The sequence below is a fragment of the Python bivittatus genome, unplaced genomic scaffold, assembly GCF_059951505.1.
Source record: "Python bivittatus isolate LINGU-HERP-01145 unplaced genomic scaffold, Pbiv_v1 ctg000440_np1212, whole genome shotgun sequence".
NCBI classification, from domain to species: Eukaryota; Metazoa; Chordata; class Lepidosauria; order Squamata; family Pythonidae; genus Python; species Python bivittatus.
In genome coordinates this window covers 4,315,597-4,336,143 of record NW_028277063.1, presented here as the reverse complement: position 1 = coordinate 4,336,143, position 20,547 = coordinate 4,315,597, and the positions used below count along the sequence as shown (strand labels likewise).

Here is a 20,547-nt window from a genome sequence, read left to right as displayed (position 1 = left end):
TGTAACTCTTGTGAACACACTAAAACTGGCTTTCTGTTGCTCATAGGCATCCTTTTTGTTTAGGAAAGGGGAAAAGGAAATGCCATTTATGACACGGCATCTGAAAAATGCCAGAAATGGATAAGAATTAATTAAATATAACCTTTGAAGTCAGTCTGCTGTAAGGAAGAAGAAGTAGGTTTTTTTCTCTACCAGGGGCTTCCCAAAAGCCAGGCTAGAACTCAGTATTGGACTCAGGGTCGCTAAGGAATCCTTCTTGAGGCTATTAATGTACTGCTGTCCTTGCACATCTGACTCAGTGCCAAGGAACCAGATGTAATACAGTAAATACCATTGCTAATAAGATTGTGAACGAGTGACCTACCTGAAGAACGAATCTGAGCCCCTTTTGTCCCAAAATAAATGCTGAGTTTTCTCCTTGTGAATGTTGACGTTGAACATTTCCTGGACTCTACAAATGCTACTATGAATGCTACTAATAACATTAATACTATTAATAGCCCATATCCTATTCTGCTTCATGCTCACGAGGCAGGGTTACAGGAAATCCAAAGTTTTGTGTGTTGGGTCAGCAAGTATTCACTGAATAATTCATCTCTGTTCAGTGATCTCACCTGATGGGAGATAGGGAATGTTATTTAATATTGATAGTTGTAATGAGGTTAGGACTGTACATTTATTGAATTTGCATAGGGAAGAAACAGAGTTTCTTAAGTAATAATTTTATTTCTGGATGAGACACCCGTATGCAGTAAGAGACATCTCCATAGCTGAGATATTCTTGTCTCTTCATGTTAGAAAAACATTCCTTTTAAAATGACACTTGGAGGGTGTTTTTATTTTTAAGGATTTAAAAACTTAAACCTATCTCTTACTTGTGGTACATGTTTAATTGATTTGTTACCAGTCAACATGAAATTACGTATAAAGGTTTACAGAATCCAGCCATAACTAAATCAGACTTTACTCTGAAATCTAAAAAAAAGGTCTCCTGGATTAAAAATGCATACAGTTTTCAAATGCTGAAGTAAAATGTTACACTTATATTAATGCTTTTGTTCTAAACCCACAATGGATCATCAAGAAAGGCTGGTATCTTTGGTTTCTCACTATCCAACCTTTTCCAGTCTGGCACCCTCCAAACAAGTTGGGAATGGAACTACAGCTCCCAGAATTCCAAGCAAGCAATGCAAAACTGACTGGGGATTTTAGGGATAACAATCATGAGACATCTGGGGAAAACAGAACTGAGGGGGGCTACCATAATTGATTCTGTCTCACACCCACATACACACTAGAGTGAGCGTGTGCAAGTGAATGCAGAAGAGTAGGAAAAAAATAATGCACTTGATCATTTCCCCCTTGCAGGCAGCAAAAGATGCCAATGTCTTCTCTCCACCTGCCACTCTCACCCCAGAAAACGAATTTGGGATGAACGATTTTAGGGGTTAAAAAACAGCCACCCTTGCTAAAGGGGAAGTCTTACACAGACTCCGCTACCCCTCTTTCTCCTATTCGGACCTGTCATGCTGACAAAGTTAGGTTAACTGAAAAGTCCACATCATCTCTAGCTAGACCACGAGCTTAGTGTCCTAGGAACAGGCTCAGTTTTTGGGACACCCAAGATGTGCTACTGAAGAAATATTTGGGTTCTTAAAAATAGTAAGAGCCAAGGCATGTGGGAAAGGATTGCAGTTTCTTTGGCAGCTTTATTGCATCCCACTGCTATGAGAAAAGTCAAGACAATTAAAATTCCACATCCCCTTCCTTGAAGAAAATACATTCTCTCAAAGTGAGGCAGAGCACCTACAAACAAAAACCAGGATAGGAAATACTAAACTAAAAAAATGTGTGTGTGCTTCTGCACACGTGTACACATATGCAATAAAGGACGTTTGGTGTTGTGTTCAGAAAGCATTCTCTAGTTTTGGTCTGCTCCTTCCAAAAAACTTCGGGTATCTAGCTTTTTTAAGACTTCAACCAAAGCAGATATAATATGGAGGATTGCTATGGTCAGTTACCCAGGAGTTCAATTAATTTAATCTTTGGATTTAATGGTTTACATTCTTCATTTCCCCCACTTTAAATGGTAATCTGTATTCACATATCTACCTCAACATTGGTAAGCCAGCCCTGTAGCAACTGGAGACATGATTTCCCTTAATCTTTTCACCAGAGTTGCACCCTGGCATCTTTGCTGCTGCAAAACTGAAGCAGATAATTGTATGATGCTTATATTTTTTACAGCATAAACCTTCTAAGCAACTTCAGACACAGCAATGCTGATCAAAATTGCAGTACAGGGAAAATTCAGACATCAGGCTTCTAACCTACTCACGCTAAATGCTGAATATTTCCTTCCTTCTTTCCTTCTTTCCTTCCTTCCTCCCTCTGTCCCTCCCTCCCTCCGTCCTTCCGTCCTTGGGTTCAGACATGCCTCAATGAACCTCATAATTGTTGTCTCTCTATATGTAATCATGAAAACAACACCAGATTTCCTCACATAATCAGGCAATCCAGTAGCTCTATGTATTCAGCACAGATTTCTATTAGGTGATGATTTTTTCCAAACCATTTTGAGCTTTGTCATCAGTCTGCATGTTTTATGTGACCACAAACGTTTTTACAGGCCTCCAGTGCTTCCATGGTCACTTTTAACATAGGTTGGGTTGAACATTTAACACAATGATGTACAATTGTTTTTGCCATGCTGTACCAGAATGCTGGCCAAACATGATTTTTACAGTGATGCATAATGTCACTTTATATTTGCAGAGTGACACAGTGCTTTCTAGAGCTGGGTAACATGGCTTCTAATTTTGGTTTAGTCCACATCCAGATCTACATCCAGGTTACCTTGGTTGATTCACAGGTGGAATATTTTTTTCACACATGGCTTTATTCAGGTTGGACTCTTTAGAACAGTGTTTCTCCACCTTGGCAGCTTGAAGATGTGTGGACTTCAACTCCCAGAATTCCCCAGCCAGCATGGGGAATTCTGGGAGTTGAAGTCCACACATCTTCAAGCTGCCAAGGTGGAGAAACACTACTTTAGAAGATGTATACATAAAATGAACACTATTTGAATTGATGGAAGGGCAGGGGGAAAGGAATGAGAGACAGAAAAATTGTGAATTCAGAAAAAGTAAACTTAGGTACTGAGAGATTAATAAAGAGGTATGTGTTTCATATACCCTACAGCTCCTCCCCTAGACACGACTGGGTCATGACCGTGATTTCCTGAAAAGAAGAAGGTTAAGGTATGAGTCCATTAAGTTGGTGGAAAACATCTGAACAGGAATGTTGAGATTCGTTCAGTCATATATATGATCTACAAAAAAGCCATGCTACATCCTTTGCCATTTTTATTGTCCTCATGACCCATTTTTATGTATAGAGCTTACATGCTAGAAGACTGAATGAATGAATCTTGGGAATGTTCACGTTGGTTGGTTGGTTAGTTAGATTTATATAGCTGCCCATCTCACATGGTAGGCAGCTGTAGGCAGCTTATAATAAAATAAATAAAATACACAATATAAAAACCACATAGCAGCTGGACATCGTCCATCCAGTCTGCCTGGTAAGGTGTTCATCTACTTCTCTAATGAAACATCATTCAGGAAAAAGATTCTGAAAAAATGGTTGCAATTTTTTTCCTGTTCCTGACGTTCATATCCAAAAAGGTTACTGTAGAAAGCTACTTGTCAAAATTAGGACTTTGACCTATCCTATGTACCTTCCTAGTGGACCAATGCTACAACATCAAGGTACACTTGAGAATGAAGTGTCCTATTGGCCATGTTGTCATCGTGAGGAACTTTTTCTTTTTTTTTCTTTTTTTTTTTGCTCCTGCTCCTACATTAAGAAAATCCCAATACACAGTATAGGACATCATATGTGGGAATGTTTCTTATTTTGGAAATTGCTCATCTTCACAAAACAATATATATTCCAAATTATGCTTCACTGTAGATCTGCCATAATGGGCTGCATACATATACACTCTCTGTTGCACCCGTCCCAAATATAAAGGTCCCCATTCTTTTCCCAAGGAACTCAAACATTTTGGTTTCCCAACCACTATGTTAAATAAATCTGAAGTCCATCCCATGCTTTGCCTTTAACCATTAGGTGTTTTTCTCTTCCAGAGAATGTCATGTCCGTGTTTCTTTTGTTGATTCTTAGTGGCAGGCATGATATGGTAGTTTGACCACTTCTCTATGAAGGTCCATAGAGTTTTCAGTCCAGTTGATAAGATCACCACCAAGGGAACTACTGCAGGTTGCCATCTTGTAAATTTCACCAGGGGTCACAATATAGCTCCACATGTTGAAATCGGAGATTTCCCCAATGAAAGCTTGAGTGGCATCAAAGCGGCCACCAAGAGTGTCCTGTGGAAGAAGAGTGCAACGAATAGCGTATTCAGAAGAACCAAGCATGACTCACAGATAGTGACAGAACTTAAAGTGAGAGGGCTATTTACCTGCTCCTGGCCTAGTATGAGAACACCCCCAGGTTTCACCGGATGCCAAGGAGCCAGGTTCTCCCCACTCCCTCTTTGGACACCATCCTGGTAAGATTCCCATTTGCCATTCCTAGTTGACCATGTCACACAGATGTGATGCCATTTGGCATCATTAATGGCCAATGGCAATGTTGCAACCTACAAAGTAAGGAAAGAAGAGTTCAGATAAAGGTGGGGATGAGCAAACCTGCGAGTTATAAACAAAAACATAGCAAGGCATTGAACATGACACCTTCTTTAAATATATCTGCTACACAAGTTAACAAACAATTGGATTAGGTCAGAGTTATCCCCAATCCCCGTTTTGCTCCCATACCTTATCATTGATGAGCAACTCCGTGGGGTTATTTCCCCATTGAATAAGTACCACTTCATTGGCTTGGCCAGGCACTGAGTAGGAGAAAGGTGTGCCTATCCCTGGGGCTGAACTTGACTTGAGCCAGAGACAGATGGACAAGGCAAAGATTTCACGGTGCAGAGTGTGCTTGATCTTGACATACATGTAGTTGGTGCGAAGGGGGAAACCCACCTGAAAATGTTCAGAATGCTTCTCTAACTTGTTCCCTGGAGGACAGAAGGAAGCAGAAATGTGGCACTGAGCTGCAGCACAGAGAAATGGAGAGGAAGTGGATCATCCATACGCTGCCAACTGATCTGCTGACCTATCAAGAATTGATTCTCCAGAGTTGCTACTCTCTGTCCATTAATGGAATCCCATGACCACTGTCAACTAGCCGAGGTTCGTGTACTTGACCAAATTTTCTTTTCTTAGCTACCTGGCCTCCATTTCATTCTCTCTGATGCTTTTCTTGACTTAGATTTGGTGATGTAAGGATCTTAAGGCAGAAGTCTCTTCTTTTATTCTTTATAAAACACAAATAGCACTACATTAAAAAAAAAATGCTAACATTCATACATCTCACATTTTTTAGCTGTCAAAACACTGTCATACTGTTTCTATCATTATTCATCAAGATCGTCGCTGTTCCACATCAATCACATGTGGCTGCTTTTATGAATAAGCTATATTTTCAGTCAACATTCATTCCCATTTCTTTCATTCTACCCATTGGCCTGTCTCTCCAGTAGGATAATGAGATATTTGAAATGTTCCTCAAACTATCATTCTCTTCTATCCATCTTTGTGCCCATCTCTTTTCCTAATGATTATGTGATTGTACACTACTCAGATTCTTCAGAATTGGAGAAGCATATAAGTATAGCAAATAAATAGATAATCCATCAAATATTTAAATCTACTTACTCAACCACTGAAAGGTTCATTAACATATTTACCTAAACCATTTATTTAATAGTTTATTTAAAATCAGGGTTAAATGAAAGCAACCTACAAGCCTTTTGAAGTTCTGGACTTAACATTTCTCATAATCCTTTGTCACTGGCTATGTTGATTGGGTCTGAGGAGAATCAAAATCTAAACTAGGTTAGAGTGGGACTACTCAGATTCAAATTTCCATATGAAAACACTTTCAGCCAGTCACTGTCTCTCAGGTTTAGCTATCTCATAGAATCACCCGTGAAGACAAGCAGAGATTTTTGAGAGAAAATGAGGTAGAAAAGCAGTATGCACACATTAAATCATTGTAGTTCTCCATTTGTCTCAGAACTAATTATATCCTTATGTCCGCCTTCTCCAACCCAATGCCCTGTCCTACTATTCAGGCAGTATGACCCAAAATCTTATGTTTGGGAATTAGTGGATTATAGTCTCTCATAACTGGAGGGCATCACTGGGAAAGGCTACTCTTATTGCCATTTCTCCACCCCTCTACAAACTTGCCAACAAGCACCTAAACATCTAGCGTCTTGACTATCCATCTACTTGTCATTAAACCCACCTTTTATCATCAACTTTTTCTATTTAGCTGTTTATTTAATTTACCTTCCTTCCATCTATCCATCCATTTTTACCCCATGAATGTAGACCAAAGTCTCCTTTCTCTACCAACACAACAATGAATTTTTTTTGATACCTTAAAAATTAATCATATTATTTCAAAGCTTTTGAAAGTATCACAAGACTCAATTGTTTTTATTTGCAAGAGGGTTGCAACACTACTCACCTGGAAGCTCAGGTTTAGTCACTCACCTTTCTCCCCAGTGTGTCCATGAGAAACATGTCTCTGTCTCATCCCAGTCGTTCTTGGTACACCATATGTGTGATGTTCTGAAGTGTTTGATTTCTCATGGATCTGACGTTCCAAAATGCTTATCTTTTCCTGAAGAGCATCCCACAGGGACATGGAGAAGGTTGAACTATTCCAATTGTGCTGGAGAAGTCAGGGCAAGCGCTCACATTAATTTCAAATTTTCTGCCATTTCTCTGGACCCTTCTCCTAGACCACCTCTAATGTGCTGCCCCTCTCTTCCTTAAAATTCCATCTGAAAGCCATTATTAAGCATTTTGTATCATTCTTGAGTTCCTATATGTTGCCCAAGCCGAATTTTAGATTGTACCTGCTGAACACAATAATGCTGTGTTTTCTTCTTGTCTGAAATGACATTCCCATTGATGGTGCTAATCACATCATCTATTCATGTTCTGTACCTCGTTATTATTCCTATTAACCCATTTGCAATGCAGTCCTACGCATGTCTGTTTAGTCTTCTTGAGCTCGATGGGTCTTCCTTCCATTGCAAGTGTGCAGAGGATGGTAGACTTAGCCAACTTCCTGCACTAACCCTGTCATACAACAAAGAACCTCATGGAGCTCCAGAGGAAGAACAGCTGAAAGGAGGAACTTTTGCTAGTTTTGCAAAAGCCACACGAAGATCATTTTGAATAACTTTGCTCCATCTGAAACTTCAACAGAATCAAAAGTGAACCTGAGCATCTTAACTCCTCATACTTTGTATCTATGTTTGTGTGTGTGTGCGTGTGTGTGCGTGCGTGCGTGTGCACATCATGCTCTTTCATTTCTAGGTAAGCAAAGTTATGCCAATTGCAAAGCAAGGAATAAGAAATAGTAAGCTAAAGAAATTAAAAGCATGACATAAGGAAGAGAAAGGAAATATAGCAAAATCTAGTTTATACAAACACCATTCACTATACTTCCCCGTATCTTTCTTCCTGCAAGCCATCCCTGCTTCCACCATATCTGCATTTTCTTCATCACTGTCTTTTGTTCTCTGGCTTGTGATTTTCTCATCCAAATGTTGTTATTGATGTTGTTATTGATAGTTATTAATAGGAGCTTAAATAATTACTTTTAAACTATCCCTTACATCCCATACATTGTCCAAACTAACACTACGGTAGGTAGGTACATTAGAAAGATTAGAAGAAGCGGCAGGAAGGTTTGTTGTGAGTAGGTAATTCTGGTAGGAGTTTGAGTGGAGGGGCATTTAGCTTTTATCAGGGAAGGTAACAGCATTCATTGGAATTGTTTGATCTGATAATATACAAGGAAGAAGAGAGGATTGCATGAAGGATCATACATGGAAACTGATAAACAGAATGAGAGTAAAATGTTTACAATAAGTGCTGGCTGATCAGCATTTTGGACAGATTAAGAAATAAGGAGGGGGTGTGGGTTGTAAATGCGAGGATGAGTACAAGGATTGATGGATAGTAAACAAGTGAGTAGTTAGGGAATAGATAGATTTGAAAAGATAAAGTGCATTAAGATGGATAAGGAATAATTGTTTTCAAAAAGTAGCAGCTAATACCTGTAAATGCTCTAGTCTCTCCTTAAGTGATTTCAACACTCTCTCCATCTCATGCATTGCAGCAGATGCCTCACTGGGTGGCTCTTCCATAGCATTAGCATGAGCAGATGCAGGTCCCTTGTGAAAAGAATCATGCGTGTTGTGCTCAGCCTGAGGTTCATGGTGCTCCAGTTGTCCACTCTGATGATACTCATTCTCTTGGGCATGGAGGCCTTCACGGAGATCTCGATGGCCAGTCTCATGGTGTCCCTTATAGCCATCTTCATGGTGAGACTGGTGGACATCCTCATGATGTCCCCTTTGACCATTATCATGAGGGGCCTGATGCCCACCTTCATGACGGCCATGGTTATGGCTATGATTCTCTTCCTGGTGATTTCCATGGTGCTCACTATGCCTCCGGGAATGGGTTTCACAGCGGCTCAGCTTGGCTGTCAGTTCCCTCACTGTCTCCCTCTGGTCAAGGATCATTTCCTTTTGATGCACCACTGTCTCTCGCAGATGCAGGATTGTTTCCTTAGCTTCTTCTAGTGTCCCCACCCAATGGGCATTGCCTCCACTGTTAGCTGCCGCTCCATGTCGTTGCTGGCCAGTTGACTGGCAGCCATTATCCATGTCCAATGGCATAGGACTGCAGATAAATTTGGGTAAGCCATATTCAGAGGCTATCACTAGTGGGGAAAAGATGAGGCAGAGCGATGTCCAGTGCATTGCCATCACCACAGGTGGGATGTTTGGCAGATGGGAAAAGGGTAGGAATGGGGATGGAAAAGGGTTGGGCAGTTCAGGTTAGATCAGATAGCCACAGAAACAGATGATAACTTCCAGAAAGGCCAAGTCTCTAGAGCTTAAAGAATCCTATTGTACAATCAATTTCAATCCAGCAGCCATCACCCAGATCCTCTCTTAGATGACCAACAAAATTCCCCCAGAAGAAACTCGGCCTCTATTAGGAAGGAGATACAAATGTCTTTGGCAGGGAAGGAGAAGATACTTTAGATGGAGCTATTCAAGTCATGTTTGGTTCACGGGTCACCAAGCCTTCAATACCCACAATGTCTGGTTCCGTTGTTTCAGAAACTGAAGATTTTCTTCCTTCCCAGATGTCAATTCCTTGCTTCCCAGCAGAACAAACTGCCAGCAGACATCCAGGCACTATAGGCAGGTGGGATTTGTGCTTTTCCTGCCTCTCCTTCCTGTCTAATTTGCCAAATCCACTGGTGACAAGGAGCAAAGCATCGTTTCCCTTGGCGACTGAGACATTAATGGGCTTAAAGTGTTACAGCAAAGCTTTTGCCTTCTCCACTGCCTACCGTTTCTTCTCTGTTGCTAAGGCTTCTAGCCTGGCAGCCTATATATAACCCCTCCTGAGAAGCTAAAGCTTCACTCAGAAGAATTAAGGTATCAGCCAGAAAGAAATAAGCTAACTCCGAGCTATGAAATGATTCCCCATTTTCTCTTCAAATGACAATTCCTTACCTAGAGTATATTACTCACAGGTGGATTTAGAGTACATGGAGCTCCAAGAATATCAGAAAGACAGTTGTGCCAAGTAGGTAACACACACACACACATATATAAAACAAATGCATAGCTAGATGATCTACAGACAGATCCTCCTTTTCCACTCAAGGGCCTAATCAAATAATTTTAACTACATGAAAAAATAATGCCAGTAGGCTAATCGTAGCTGCATTCCTCCTGGTTTTGGCTACTCAATTATAGTGAATAGTGTGAAGGTCTCTTCTTGTCTCTCAGAGCCTAAAGCCTCACACAGTTTGGTCCAGAACAGATCCTCAGCCTTGGGATCCTCAGGCCAAGTGAGATAGCTCTCTTGCTTCATCAGTTTCCTTAGGCGATGATAAGGAGACAACCTAGGAAATAACCAAAGGATTGAAGTTTTTTTTTCTTTCCTTAACTCAGACACAAGAATGGACACACAATCGTGGGCAAGGAAAAGGCACCCTGGATCACACCCAAGCAAACTGTTGGGGAAGCCTCTAGACATTAGGAAAGCATTTGCCCTCTTCTGTTGTTCTTCAGCAACTGGTGCTGGGCGGGACGCCATCTTGAATAGATACTGTAAACCAGTGTTTCTCAAACTTGGCAACTTTAAGACATGTAAGTTCACATGTCTTAAAGTTGCCAAGTTTGAGAAACTCTGCTGTAGACTTTTCTTCCACCACAAATAGACACATTTGTCTCTCTTCTAAAGCCATCTCTGAGCTGGTTATTATCATCCCCATATCATGCAGCACAAAAAAATTCTAGGAATTAATGACCACTTAGGTAAAGATTGTTGTTGTTGTTGTTCACCTCCAATCACTGGGTGACCCTCCAAGTTCTAGCATAGTGTCTCAAGCAAACACCTTCCAAATGCATTTGGGCTGTAACTCCCAGAATTCTTAGCTACATTTCTGGAGAGTGCCAGGTGGAGAATCTGTCCTAGTATGGGTGAGAGGAAATCTTCTCTATCTAGTTCATCTGTTACATCTTCCTTCTGTCTTTAGTCAAAACAATGTGGACTACACCAGATACCGTCCAGATGGCTCTGCAGGACAGCTGGTTGGGGAAAGCTATATCAAGTGGATCTCTTTTATGTTATGGAAAGAGCTAAGATATCTCCTGCTCCTTCTCCCTTGCTCCAATCTTCTGCATCCTAATTGCATTCCTCATGTCATAATTCTCTTCTTCCCACTAAAATGAAAGCAGATGAAACTCCTGCTTTATCATACAATCTTTTTTAGACCTCCTTCTTGAGGATCAACTGTCCCAACTCACCTGTAGTTAGGGATTTCTTCCATAAAGACCACCACCAAAGGGTCATGTCCATGATAGTAGATCTTGGAACAAGCAAGTTGAATTTCTAGGGAACACCATTCACTCTCCAAGTAACTTCTGCTCACCAAACACAAGGTCTTACGGCTTCTGCTTATTCCATTCTGTACATTATCTATATAGTATTTTCCAGGGGCAAAATCTCTAGGCCCAAAACAAAACCGGAAGTGGAATTCATGTTGCTTTTCCAGCTTTTCCAGAATGTTATTGATCACCCATTCATAGTCATGACTACAACAGGAAATGTAAGCATCATATTGGTAGTCCTGTCCTTTGTGGTGCAGTTGGCTACAGCCCCAGCCTCTGAGAAGATAACAAGCATGTCGAAGTGTCCAGCCAAATTTGGCATAGACCAAAGATGGAAGCAGGAGCAGGAGGGTGGTAACTGTGGTGGCAATAAAAAAGAACATTCCCCAGTTCTCAGAGCACAAGGACATGTCTTCATAAGCAAAAAGACGATCAGGCATTCCAGGGCCAAAGCAATAATAGGAATTCAGCAAGGCCACTTGAACGTTTGGCACAGATACTGACCAGTTTTGGAACCATGCATTCTCACAAGAGCATGACAGTGAATTTCCAGAAACATCCAAATACTTCAAGGAGGAAAGTCCACTAAGCGATTCTTTACTGAAGTTCCTCAAATCATTGTTGCTCAGGACAAGCTGTTCCAAAGATGTCAAATCAGAAAAGACTTCTTCAGGCAGGTCCTTGATGGCACTATCTTCTAACCAGAGATTATGTAGGTTACTCAGTCCTTGAAAGAAATGTGAATGGAGTTTCCAAGACTCATGTTTCCCTGGCTTGATTTCAGAGAGGTCTAGGGATTCTAGAGTTGTAATATTTATAAATGAAAGGTTGAGAAACAAACTGCTAGGGTTGCCTCTCAAAGACAGGAACTTTAGATTTTCCAGCCCTTGGAAGAGATTGTCTGGAGGGCAGATTGGTAATCTAGGTGTCTGAAAACTAATATCCAGTTTCACAAGGGAGTGGAGACCCATAAAGGGGCTTGGATAATTGTATTTGTTGTAAGCAAACAGATAGTTGCGGCTGAGATCTAATGTTTCCAGCTTAATCAGGGGTGCAAAGACTGATTTAGAAAACTTGTATAAGAAATTTTGATCCAAGGCAAGGTATTTTAGAGAACTGAGATGCCTAAAGGCAAACTTCTGAACAGTCAAAATTCTGTTTGCTGAAAGCAGGAGAGTCTTCAGATGCAGACGTGAAAAGGCATAACTCTTGATTAACGTAATGCTGTTAAAACTCAAATCCAAAAACTCGATCTTACGGGCATAGTAGAAAGTATCACGGGTTACAGCTGTGATCTGGCAGTTATGTAGAATAAGTGTCCGCAATGCTGCCATGCCAAAAAAGGATTTCTGTCGTAGATTGGTCAGGCGGTTCTTTGATAAGTCCAAATAGCTTAAATTCTTCAAAGCAGAGAAAACAGAATAATCTAATTCAGAGATATCATTTCTACTCAGGATCAAGGTTTGCAACGGTAACCCTTTTCCCCAAGTTTTAGAATGGAGTTGCAATATCTTGCACCTATCCAGAGAAAGATACTTTAAGTTCTGAAATGTGTCAAATGTCTTATTTATCAGGTATCTATATTCTGTGATAGACAGAGTCAACCAGGTGAGGTTAGTACAAGAACCCAACTGTCTCAACTGAGTATTATTAAATTTGCAACGTTTGATGTCCAAAGAAGTTAAGGATGGAAGACTTTGGAAGACAGAGCAAGCTACTGATAAATTCTTGTTTAATGGTGGCTTCATACTGGATAAATCCAACATAGTCAGGTTAGGAAGGGATATGTTGATAAGCTCAGAGACCTTTAGAGGGTTCATGTCTAAAGACAGCTCCGTCAAAACAGGAGTGGCTTGAAAGGATCCAGCTTCCACTTCTGACATGTTATTATGAGTTAGATTCAGTTGTCGCAAATTAGGAAAGGAACAGTTGGACAAGTCCAGTCTGGAAATGGCATTGTTATTCAAACTGAGATTCCTCAAGGTGGGCAAACTGACCCGGGAAGGACCAATGCACAGGGTAGAGATGTGATTGAAATCCAGATCCAGGATGGTGAGATTGTGCAAGTCTTTTACAGCTGTTGCCACCTTTTGGAAACTAGAGAGTCTATTGGAGGGAAGATAAAGTTCCTGAAGAGCCAAAGGGAACATGAGAAAACTGGAGTGCACTATGGCAATTTTGTTATGATCCAGGTGCAATACACGGAGATGTTTCAAGTTGGCCAATAAAGGGGGACCTATAGCAGTCAGTTGGTTCCAGCTCAAATCTAGAACTTCAAGGCCTCCCAGACACTGAAAGGTGTTGGCCTCAATGCTTGATATGAAGTTATGGTCCAGATAAAGTTCCAATAAATCAGGAAGGTGGGAAAAGGTGGTAGAAGTCAGGTTTTCCACAGAGTTGTGGGAGGCATTGAGCCAATAAGTCATGTTTGGCAAAGAAGCGATGGCAGAACTCAGGTTGATGATGGCATGGCCAGTGCAAATAGCAAGGCCAGTTCTGTTATGGGGAAGGATACAGTTTCTGAAACCAAAAGAATCAACACCCCAATGTGTCCATGTGAAAAGGAATAGCAGCTTGCAAAGTTTCAAGGGCATCTGGTTTAAAACAGGCATAATGATAAAAGTATTTGGCTGATATACTGGCTCTAAGTTTATTGTGGGGTTCATCATTGATCGTGAAGCAACTTCACAGGTCCTGAAATAAGAATATAAAATAGTTCAGGTTAGTTGAAGAGAAAGTGGAGAATAGACGTGCTGGTGCTTAAGCAGTAACCTGAATTCAACCTTTATGTAACCTTTATTAGATCCAGGAGTTCAACTCCCACTTTCCTCCAGTTCAGTGTTGCAGTATTTCTTCTTTATTGTGATGACTGTGTTACAACTGTACATTGAGGTAGATCCATATTTAAAACTAAGTTGAGGCTAATGTAAGTCTCATTGATTTCAATGGCCACACTAAGAATGACTGAATCTAGGTGCAAGCCATGGAAAGGAAGTGCCATAAATGATGGATAGATACCACTCTTAGAGAAATCACCGTTCCTTGGGAAGGAATTTAGATTTTTGCAGCATCGCCAAAATGCATCAGTTTCTGGCCGTTATTTGATTAGGTAAGCTCCCAACAGCTGGGTGATGTCTCGCGATTAGGGAGTGTAGGGATCAGAGCTTTAACAGATGACATACGTGCCAACTAAAGAAGGTGAACTGATGGAAACTTGCACTGTGGAAAATACCAGATTGCATATTGGAAATGAAAGAGAGTTAGATAAAAATATAGCAGATATTATATTCAATATCCAAGAGATGGCTTCTGCCTAGGTGTCTGATACGAGATAGCAGAACTGATAGCTTCTTAGAGTCCTAGCTCTTTCTATGTTGTACAGGTAGTCCCCAGTTTAAGAACGAGTTCTGTTCCCAAAGTCTGTCCTTAAGTCGAATTTGTATGTAAGCTGGAACAGTATTATTGTATAATACTGTATAAGTAGTATTGTGTAATTAACTTGAACCATTGTGTATTTAACTCGAATCCTTGTGTATTTAACTCGAATCTTGCTACAGTAGGCTCTGTTCTTAATGATGGGTCATCTGTAACCTGGGCATTCTTAAGCCGGGGATGCTCTGTACCAGTACATTTCTAAATGAAGCTGATATTGAAAAAAAATGTGCATCTCCAAAAGTCTTCAACCTAAAGAACAGTAAGATGGGGAAATGTCACCCCAGTTACTTCTTACTAGCTAGGCACAAGGCTGAAGAATACCCTTTGACTTTGTTAAGGGATGACAATTAAACAGAATCAGAATTTTAGGATTAGAAGTCATCGGTAATTATAATCACACACACAAACACATATAGCTTAGGAAAGAGTGGGGGATATTTTGATGTGCTCTTCCAAGCTGTGTAGTTTCTTGAGCAGCCAGATTGATGAACTAAACTTTGCCTAATTTGAAAGAAAATAATTGTGTGGCTTTATTTCTTCCCCTCTGTTTGGAAAGAGACAAAACTGGTAAGGAAATGAAGAAATTCTAACTGAAATTAGCTTAAATTGGCCTCTACTTAAATGATGTATTTTTCTACTATCTTTAATTGTACAACCACCTGATCTATCACGGCAGTATACAATCAGTGAAAACATATGTTTTAAAGTTAAAATAATAATAATGATGATGATGATGATGATGATAATAATAATAATAATAATAATAATAATAATAATAATAATACTAAAAACCAACAGAAAAAAAATGCACCATCAACCAAAGTGAAAATTAGAGGCAGGAACAACAATGGCAAGAAGTGCAGTACAGGTAGTCCTCGACTTACAACCACAATTGGGACTGGAGCATCCATCACTAAGCGTTGCAGCCATTAAGTGAGTCACACCTGATTTTATGACCTTTCTTGCCATGGTCATTAAGCGAATCTGGCTTCCTCCATTGACTTTGTTTGTCAGAAGCCAGTTGGGAAGGTCACAAATGGTGATCACATGACCCTGAGACACTGCAACTGCTGTAAATACATGCCGGTTGCCAAGTGCCCAAATTTTGATCATGTGACCGTGAGAACACTGCGACAGTCATAAGTGCAAGGACCAGGCGTGAGTCACTTTTTTCAGTGCTATCATAACTTTGAACAGTCGTTAAATGAATGGTTGTAAGCTGAGGACTACCTGTATTAAATTGCATTATTAAGAAAAGCAGAAAAACCCTGAAGTTCTAAAAACACTAAAATGATTTTCAGAATAGCTGGATACATAAAAAGGGCTGCAACTGGTGCTGAAAGAACCGTACAGTAACGTAGATGGCAGGCAAGTCTCTCTGGGGACAGCAATCCTAGTACGGTTCCTCCCAGTTCCCCCCAATATCTTTCGACTCAAGAAAGGTGGAAGCAGTGTAACAAGATGCGCCGGCCCCAAATAACAATCACTTTTAAGGGCATTAGCAACGCTTCCCTGCTCAACAAGGCATCGTTTTAGATGTTGTAGAACCTCACCTTAGCAGGACAAACGGCCCATTGGTTGACGAGCATGACTAGAAGAGAACTTCAAGGCAGCGTGGTTGAGTGGATTCAGAAGGGTCACATACCAGTGACAGGCACAAGCCCTGTGGCTGACGTCCACAGCCAACTCCAAACAGTCTGCAGGTGGTTGTTTTACCCCATAGATTCCACAGCACAGAAGCCCTGCCTTTGCCGTGCCTTTTCGGCTCCACAGACTGCAGGGCAGGGTTACAAAAAAACTTTCCTTTTAGCCTCCACACTTCCTCCTTATCAGCTGGGCCTGTGCAACACGAAAACCTCTGGTCTAAACCAGGCTCTGCGGAATGATTGGCAGACTAAATCTATCCTTAGCCCGGGGTCTTCTTTGATCTTTTTCGTAGCGGTGAGTGAGACACCGTCTTCCGTCTTCTTCTGCATCCACCCTCTCGTTCAGAGTGCAGTTCTTTCCACCGTGGAAACGATGTCACTTACATGCCCCTTGGAAAGTGAAACCACCCCCCCCACACACACCCTCTATTGATCAGAGGGAGAAGGAAGTGGCACAACTATTGTCGGGAATAACCCTAGGCTGTTTTTTTTCCTCTCCCCCTCCACTTCCTCCCAGGCACCCCACGTTACTGGCAAAACTGTGACTTACAGCAAAGCCGCACCTCTGGAATGGCCAAATAAGAAACGAATACACCCACAGGCTTGCGGGAGAGAAAGGGACTTGTGCTATGAAAGACACAGGCAATATTCATGGGGGGAAAGGCAAGTTATTAAGCATGGAATTTCTTTTTTATGTTAAAGAGGTTTTCAACAGAATAAAAACAGTACAAATTTTAAGTTGAAAGTAAGAAGAAGAAAGAAGAAGAGAGAAGTAAAAAAGAAAGAAAGAGGTATAAAGAAGCGGCTTCCGATCTTCTTAACAGCAGTTATACATGCATTTATATTTTGCCCTCTCTAAAGTTATATCATAATTTCCTTCTTTCTGTAAACTACCCTTTCTAATCATCTTTCTGTAAACTACCCTTTCTAATCTATAAATCACAAGTTCATTTTTTTCTTTTTTGAGCAAAAAGTCCATAAGGGGTTTCCAGTCGCTACTAAATATAGTCATTGATCAGTTTCTAAGCAAACAAGTTAATTTTGCCATCTCTGCTAGTTCTGTTATCTTTACCAACCATTCCTCCATTGTGGGTATTTCAGAATCTTTCCATTTTTGTGCATACAATAATCTCGCTGCAGTGATCCTATATAAAAGTAATCTTCCATGACTCTTTTCTAATTGTCTGTCCATTAATCCCAACAAGAAGAGTTCTGGTTTCAGTTGAATATTAGTCTTTAAAATTCTTTGTATCGTTGTATGTATTTGAACTCAAAATGTTCTGGCTTTTTACAAGTCCTCTTAAGCATGGGATTTCTATCAACATTGCCACTCAAACTCTCTCGAGAATATACTACAAATTATTTCTTTGCATGTCAAATGTTCCAATGTTCCCAATTTATGTGTCTTTTTTAAAATGTTTTTTACAGTGTGCTTTTAAAAAGTAAGATACAGACAAACAGAACTGCAGCCAGGAATAGTTCTTATTTCCCAGTTTCCAATTTTGAAAAAATCTCCATTGGTCCTTTGTTCATATTTTTGATCTTTTAAGAATTCTTTCTTGATATAAGCCACTAGATTTGCTGCTATTCTTTAGGATTAAACTTGATTCCCCCCAGAGTTTCTAAAAGTGAACTCTCAGAGCAGAGAATAGATACATGCTCATTAATACAAACCTTGTGCTTTTATAAATAAATAAATGATAACATGGAATGGCACACAGCATATATGCAGAATGTCAGGCTAGGCATAATATAAGTCACTATAAATGAGATGGGCGGCTATACAAATATGATAGATAGATGATAGATAGAATTTATTACATTAAAGTTATGTCGGTTCTGCAACAGAGCCTGCCATTTTATTTGTTTATGCTTTTATTTCTAGCGGAAATAAATATTCTTCTTGGGTTTGGTGGCAATCTGTGGATTTTCTAGAATGTGAGCAGTGCAGATGTGGGTGAGACGAAAAGGAAAATGGTTTGGGTGAAAAATCCAGATGTTCTCTAGATGCAGAAGAGAGTTCTCTGTATAACTTTGCTGCCATCTAATGCTTGTCCTGTTTATTTTGCAGCCTGAATCTGATGTCCCTGTGAAAGCAGAATGTAAACACTTTGAAAAGGAAACCACAGTTTAATGAGACCTTGTCAATTTTAGTGCATCTTTATTTCCTCTACCCATCTACTCTCTTTCCCCTTATCCAGTCTTAAAACCACTAAATTCAATTGTAACTTAACAAAAATCACTGACAGCTAAGACTGGCTTCCAGAACAGTTTGCAAAGATCAATAGTAAAATAAACCTGGCCATTGGGCTTGCTGTCTAAGACATTCAACATAAAAGGAAAAAGTATTGGGAGAGAAGAGGAAAAATGGCAAAAATCACACTAAGTGATGGTAACCTAGCTCCCAGCCATCCAAACATCTCAGAAATAGTTTGGTTGCAAGGCCACTGGATCATACAGGGTGAGGTCTTGCAAAAATGTGACAAATCTTCTCAGTTCCTCTATTGAGAAGAAGGGCGAGGGTGTCCAGATAGACTTCCTACTGTGGGAAGCTCACAGTTTGAAAATAGGCCTCAGGGCGTCAGACAAGGCTATTTCTCCATTTCAGTGTGAATGAGGAACACAAACGCCCTTGTGTGGCTTTTAAATCAGTGCTGGAGGCAGGAAAGGGACCCTGTGGGAATGCAACAGGTACCCCACAGAACCAGAATGCTGCCCCCTTCAACAAGGTTTGGTGAAACTGGGGTGTTCCATTCACACAACATGCTCAACTAGCCTAAAAGAGGACTGGGCATTTGGGATTCAGCATACGGTGAGAACTCAGGCCAGCACGTTCAGCCATAATAGTGCTTGTTTGAAAGTAGCATGTTGTAGGAACATAACCATTGTTTACTTGAGCTGGGTTTAGGAGTTAGCAGTATTGTGGCATGCCAGCCACCACGTTGGCCTCTCTGTCTGTTCTTCTAACTTGGTGCTCTCTGAACCTGGTTGTTTGCTTGCAGATGTTTCATCACCCAACTAGGTAATCGCATCAGTGCAAAGGAGTGTGGGGTTTACTGCCTGTTTATATATAGTAGCTTGCCCTGCTAGTTTTGGTAGAGGTAAGTTTTCCTTCTTGGTGGCTCCTTGATTCGAGTACTGTATTGTTTTCTGCCTGTTTGTCTGTTGTTCACCCCTGCTTGTCTGAATGTGGGCTGCTGGAGGGGATGTGTTCTAGTTTTTTTGTTTCCTGCCTAGGTTTTTTACTACCTCTTTTGAATGGTGTGTAAATGTGATCTATCTCTACGTGCCTATCAAGGGGTGATTTGTCTGAACACCGCTTCCAGGAATCCCCTGGCATTTTTGGATTTGGCTTGGTCTAGGATGCTCAGAGTTTCCCAGCTGCAACGGTGGTTGGGTCTGCCCACCTGTTGTGAAATGAAGGAGTTTTTCTCATGTCTTCCCTACAACTGCAGTTGCTCATTGTAGCCAGCAGGGGGCAGGGCCAAGCCGAGCCGCACAATGGCCTCTCGCTCACAGTGCAAGATCAGCAGTTGAAAAGTCTGAGGGCCTGGACTTGCGCGCTACGGGGGGCCTGGACTGAGTCCCGTGGGAAAAAACGAGTCGCCCAGAGCTGGCACGGTGCGGCTGGGAATCACGCCAGCCCCACAAAGCAACAAAGGGCGACACAGCCCAGCCAAACCCCCTGCCAAGCAGAGCCAATGTTGTTAGTGCCCAGCATCCAGAACCGCTGTTGCTGTAGCAAACCACTTTGGGAATGTCTCCATATTAATCTCGTCTCCAATTTAGCTCGGCTGGCCTACAGCATCTGTTCCTTACTTTGGTGTTTCCCAACCTCAGCAACTTTGAGATGGGTGGACTTCGACTCCCAGAATTCCCCAGCCAGCTTGGAATTCTGGGAGTCGAAGTCCACCCATCTCAAAGTTGCTGAGGTTGAGAAGCATGGCGTTGGGTCTTCCAACAGCAGAATTCAAGGGCTTTCTCTGCTGCAACCAGGAATGTCCAGGTGTGTGTGTCTGCCGACAAAATCAAGATGGCAGTTGTGATCACACGTTGAAAGCCCCCTCCCACTTCTACATCAATGCATTAAAAGGGTTGGGGGCTTTGATCATGCGGTCACGGCCATCCACATTTTTTGCACACCTGTGGATGTTCAGAGTACCAATACTGGAAGTGGATTTTCACTATAGAGAAGTCAGATTTGCTGCCCCCATCCCATAGGGGAAGGAAATTTGTATCTAGAATAAAGTAGGACTTATGCAGCTATAACTCTTGATATTGCAGGAGGGAGGGATTAGTTTGGTATTTGCTTATTTAAGGACGTATATTCCATTTCTCTTTGTACAAATCTTAAAGTAGTTTAGGACAATGAGAATAAACATT

The 20,547-nt window shown here is 41.1% G+C and overlaps 2 protein-coding genes across 3 annotated transcripts; both read right to left on the bottom strand.

Annotated features, from left to right (window-relative positions):
• Nucleotides 1–3,065: 3,065 nt before the first annotated feature.
• On the bottom strand, nucleotides 3,066–9,921 carry LOC103060658 (neuronal pentraxin-1-like). Of its 2 annotated transcripts, none has more exons than XM_088142691.1 (5): nucleotides 8,219–9,921; nucleotides 6,639–6,819; nucleotides 4,845–5,128; nucleotides 4,487–4,666; nucleotides 3,066–4,394 (listed from the first exon to the last, which is right to left on the bottom strand). In XM_088142691.1, exons 1-5 carry the CDS (start codon nucleotides 8,933–8,935, stop codon nucleotides 4,185–4,187), a joined length of 1,572 nt encoding a protein of 523 aa, XP_087998817.1. In that variant the 5' UTR covers nucleotides 8,936–9,921; the 3' UTR covers nucleotides 3,066–4,184. The 2 variants fall into 2 exon arrangements, with proteins under 2 accessions (XP_087998817.1, XP_015745679.2); XM_015890193.3 differs by having other exon boundaries at nucleotides 3,067–4,394; nucleotides 4,845–5,092; nucleotides 8,219–9,919.
• Nucleotides 9,922–9,929: 8 nt separating this feature from the next.
• Nucleotides 9,930–19,973, bottom strand: LOC112542164 (uncharacterized). Its single transcript, XM_025174257.2, has 3 exons — nucleotides 16,072–19,973; nucleotides 11,000–13,777; nucleotides 9,930–10,092 (listed from the first exon to the last, which is right to left on the bottom strand). Exons 2-3 carry the CDS (start codon nucleotides 13,750–13,752, stop codon nucleotides 9,930–9,932), a joined length of 2,916 nt encoding a protein of 971 aa, XP_025030025.1. The 5' UTR covers nucleotides 13,753–13,777; nucleotides 16,072–19,973.
• Between the last annotated feature and the right edge of the window lie 574 nt (nucleotides 19,974–20,547).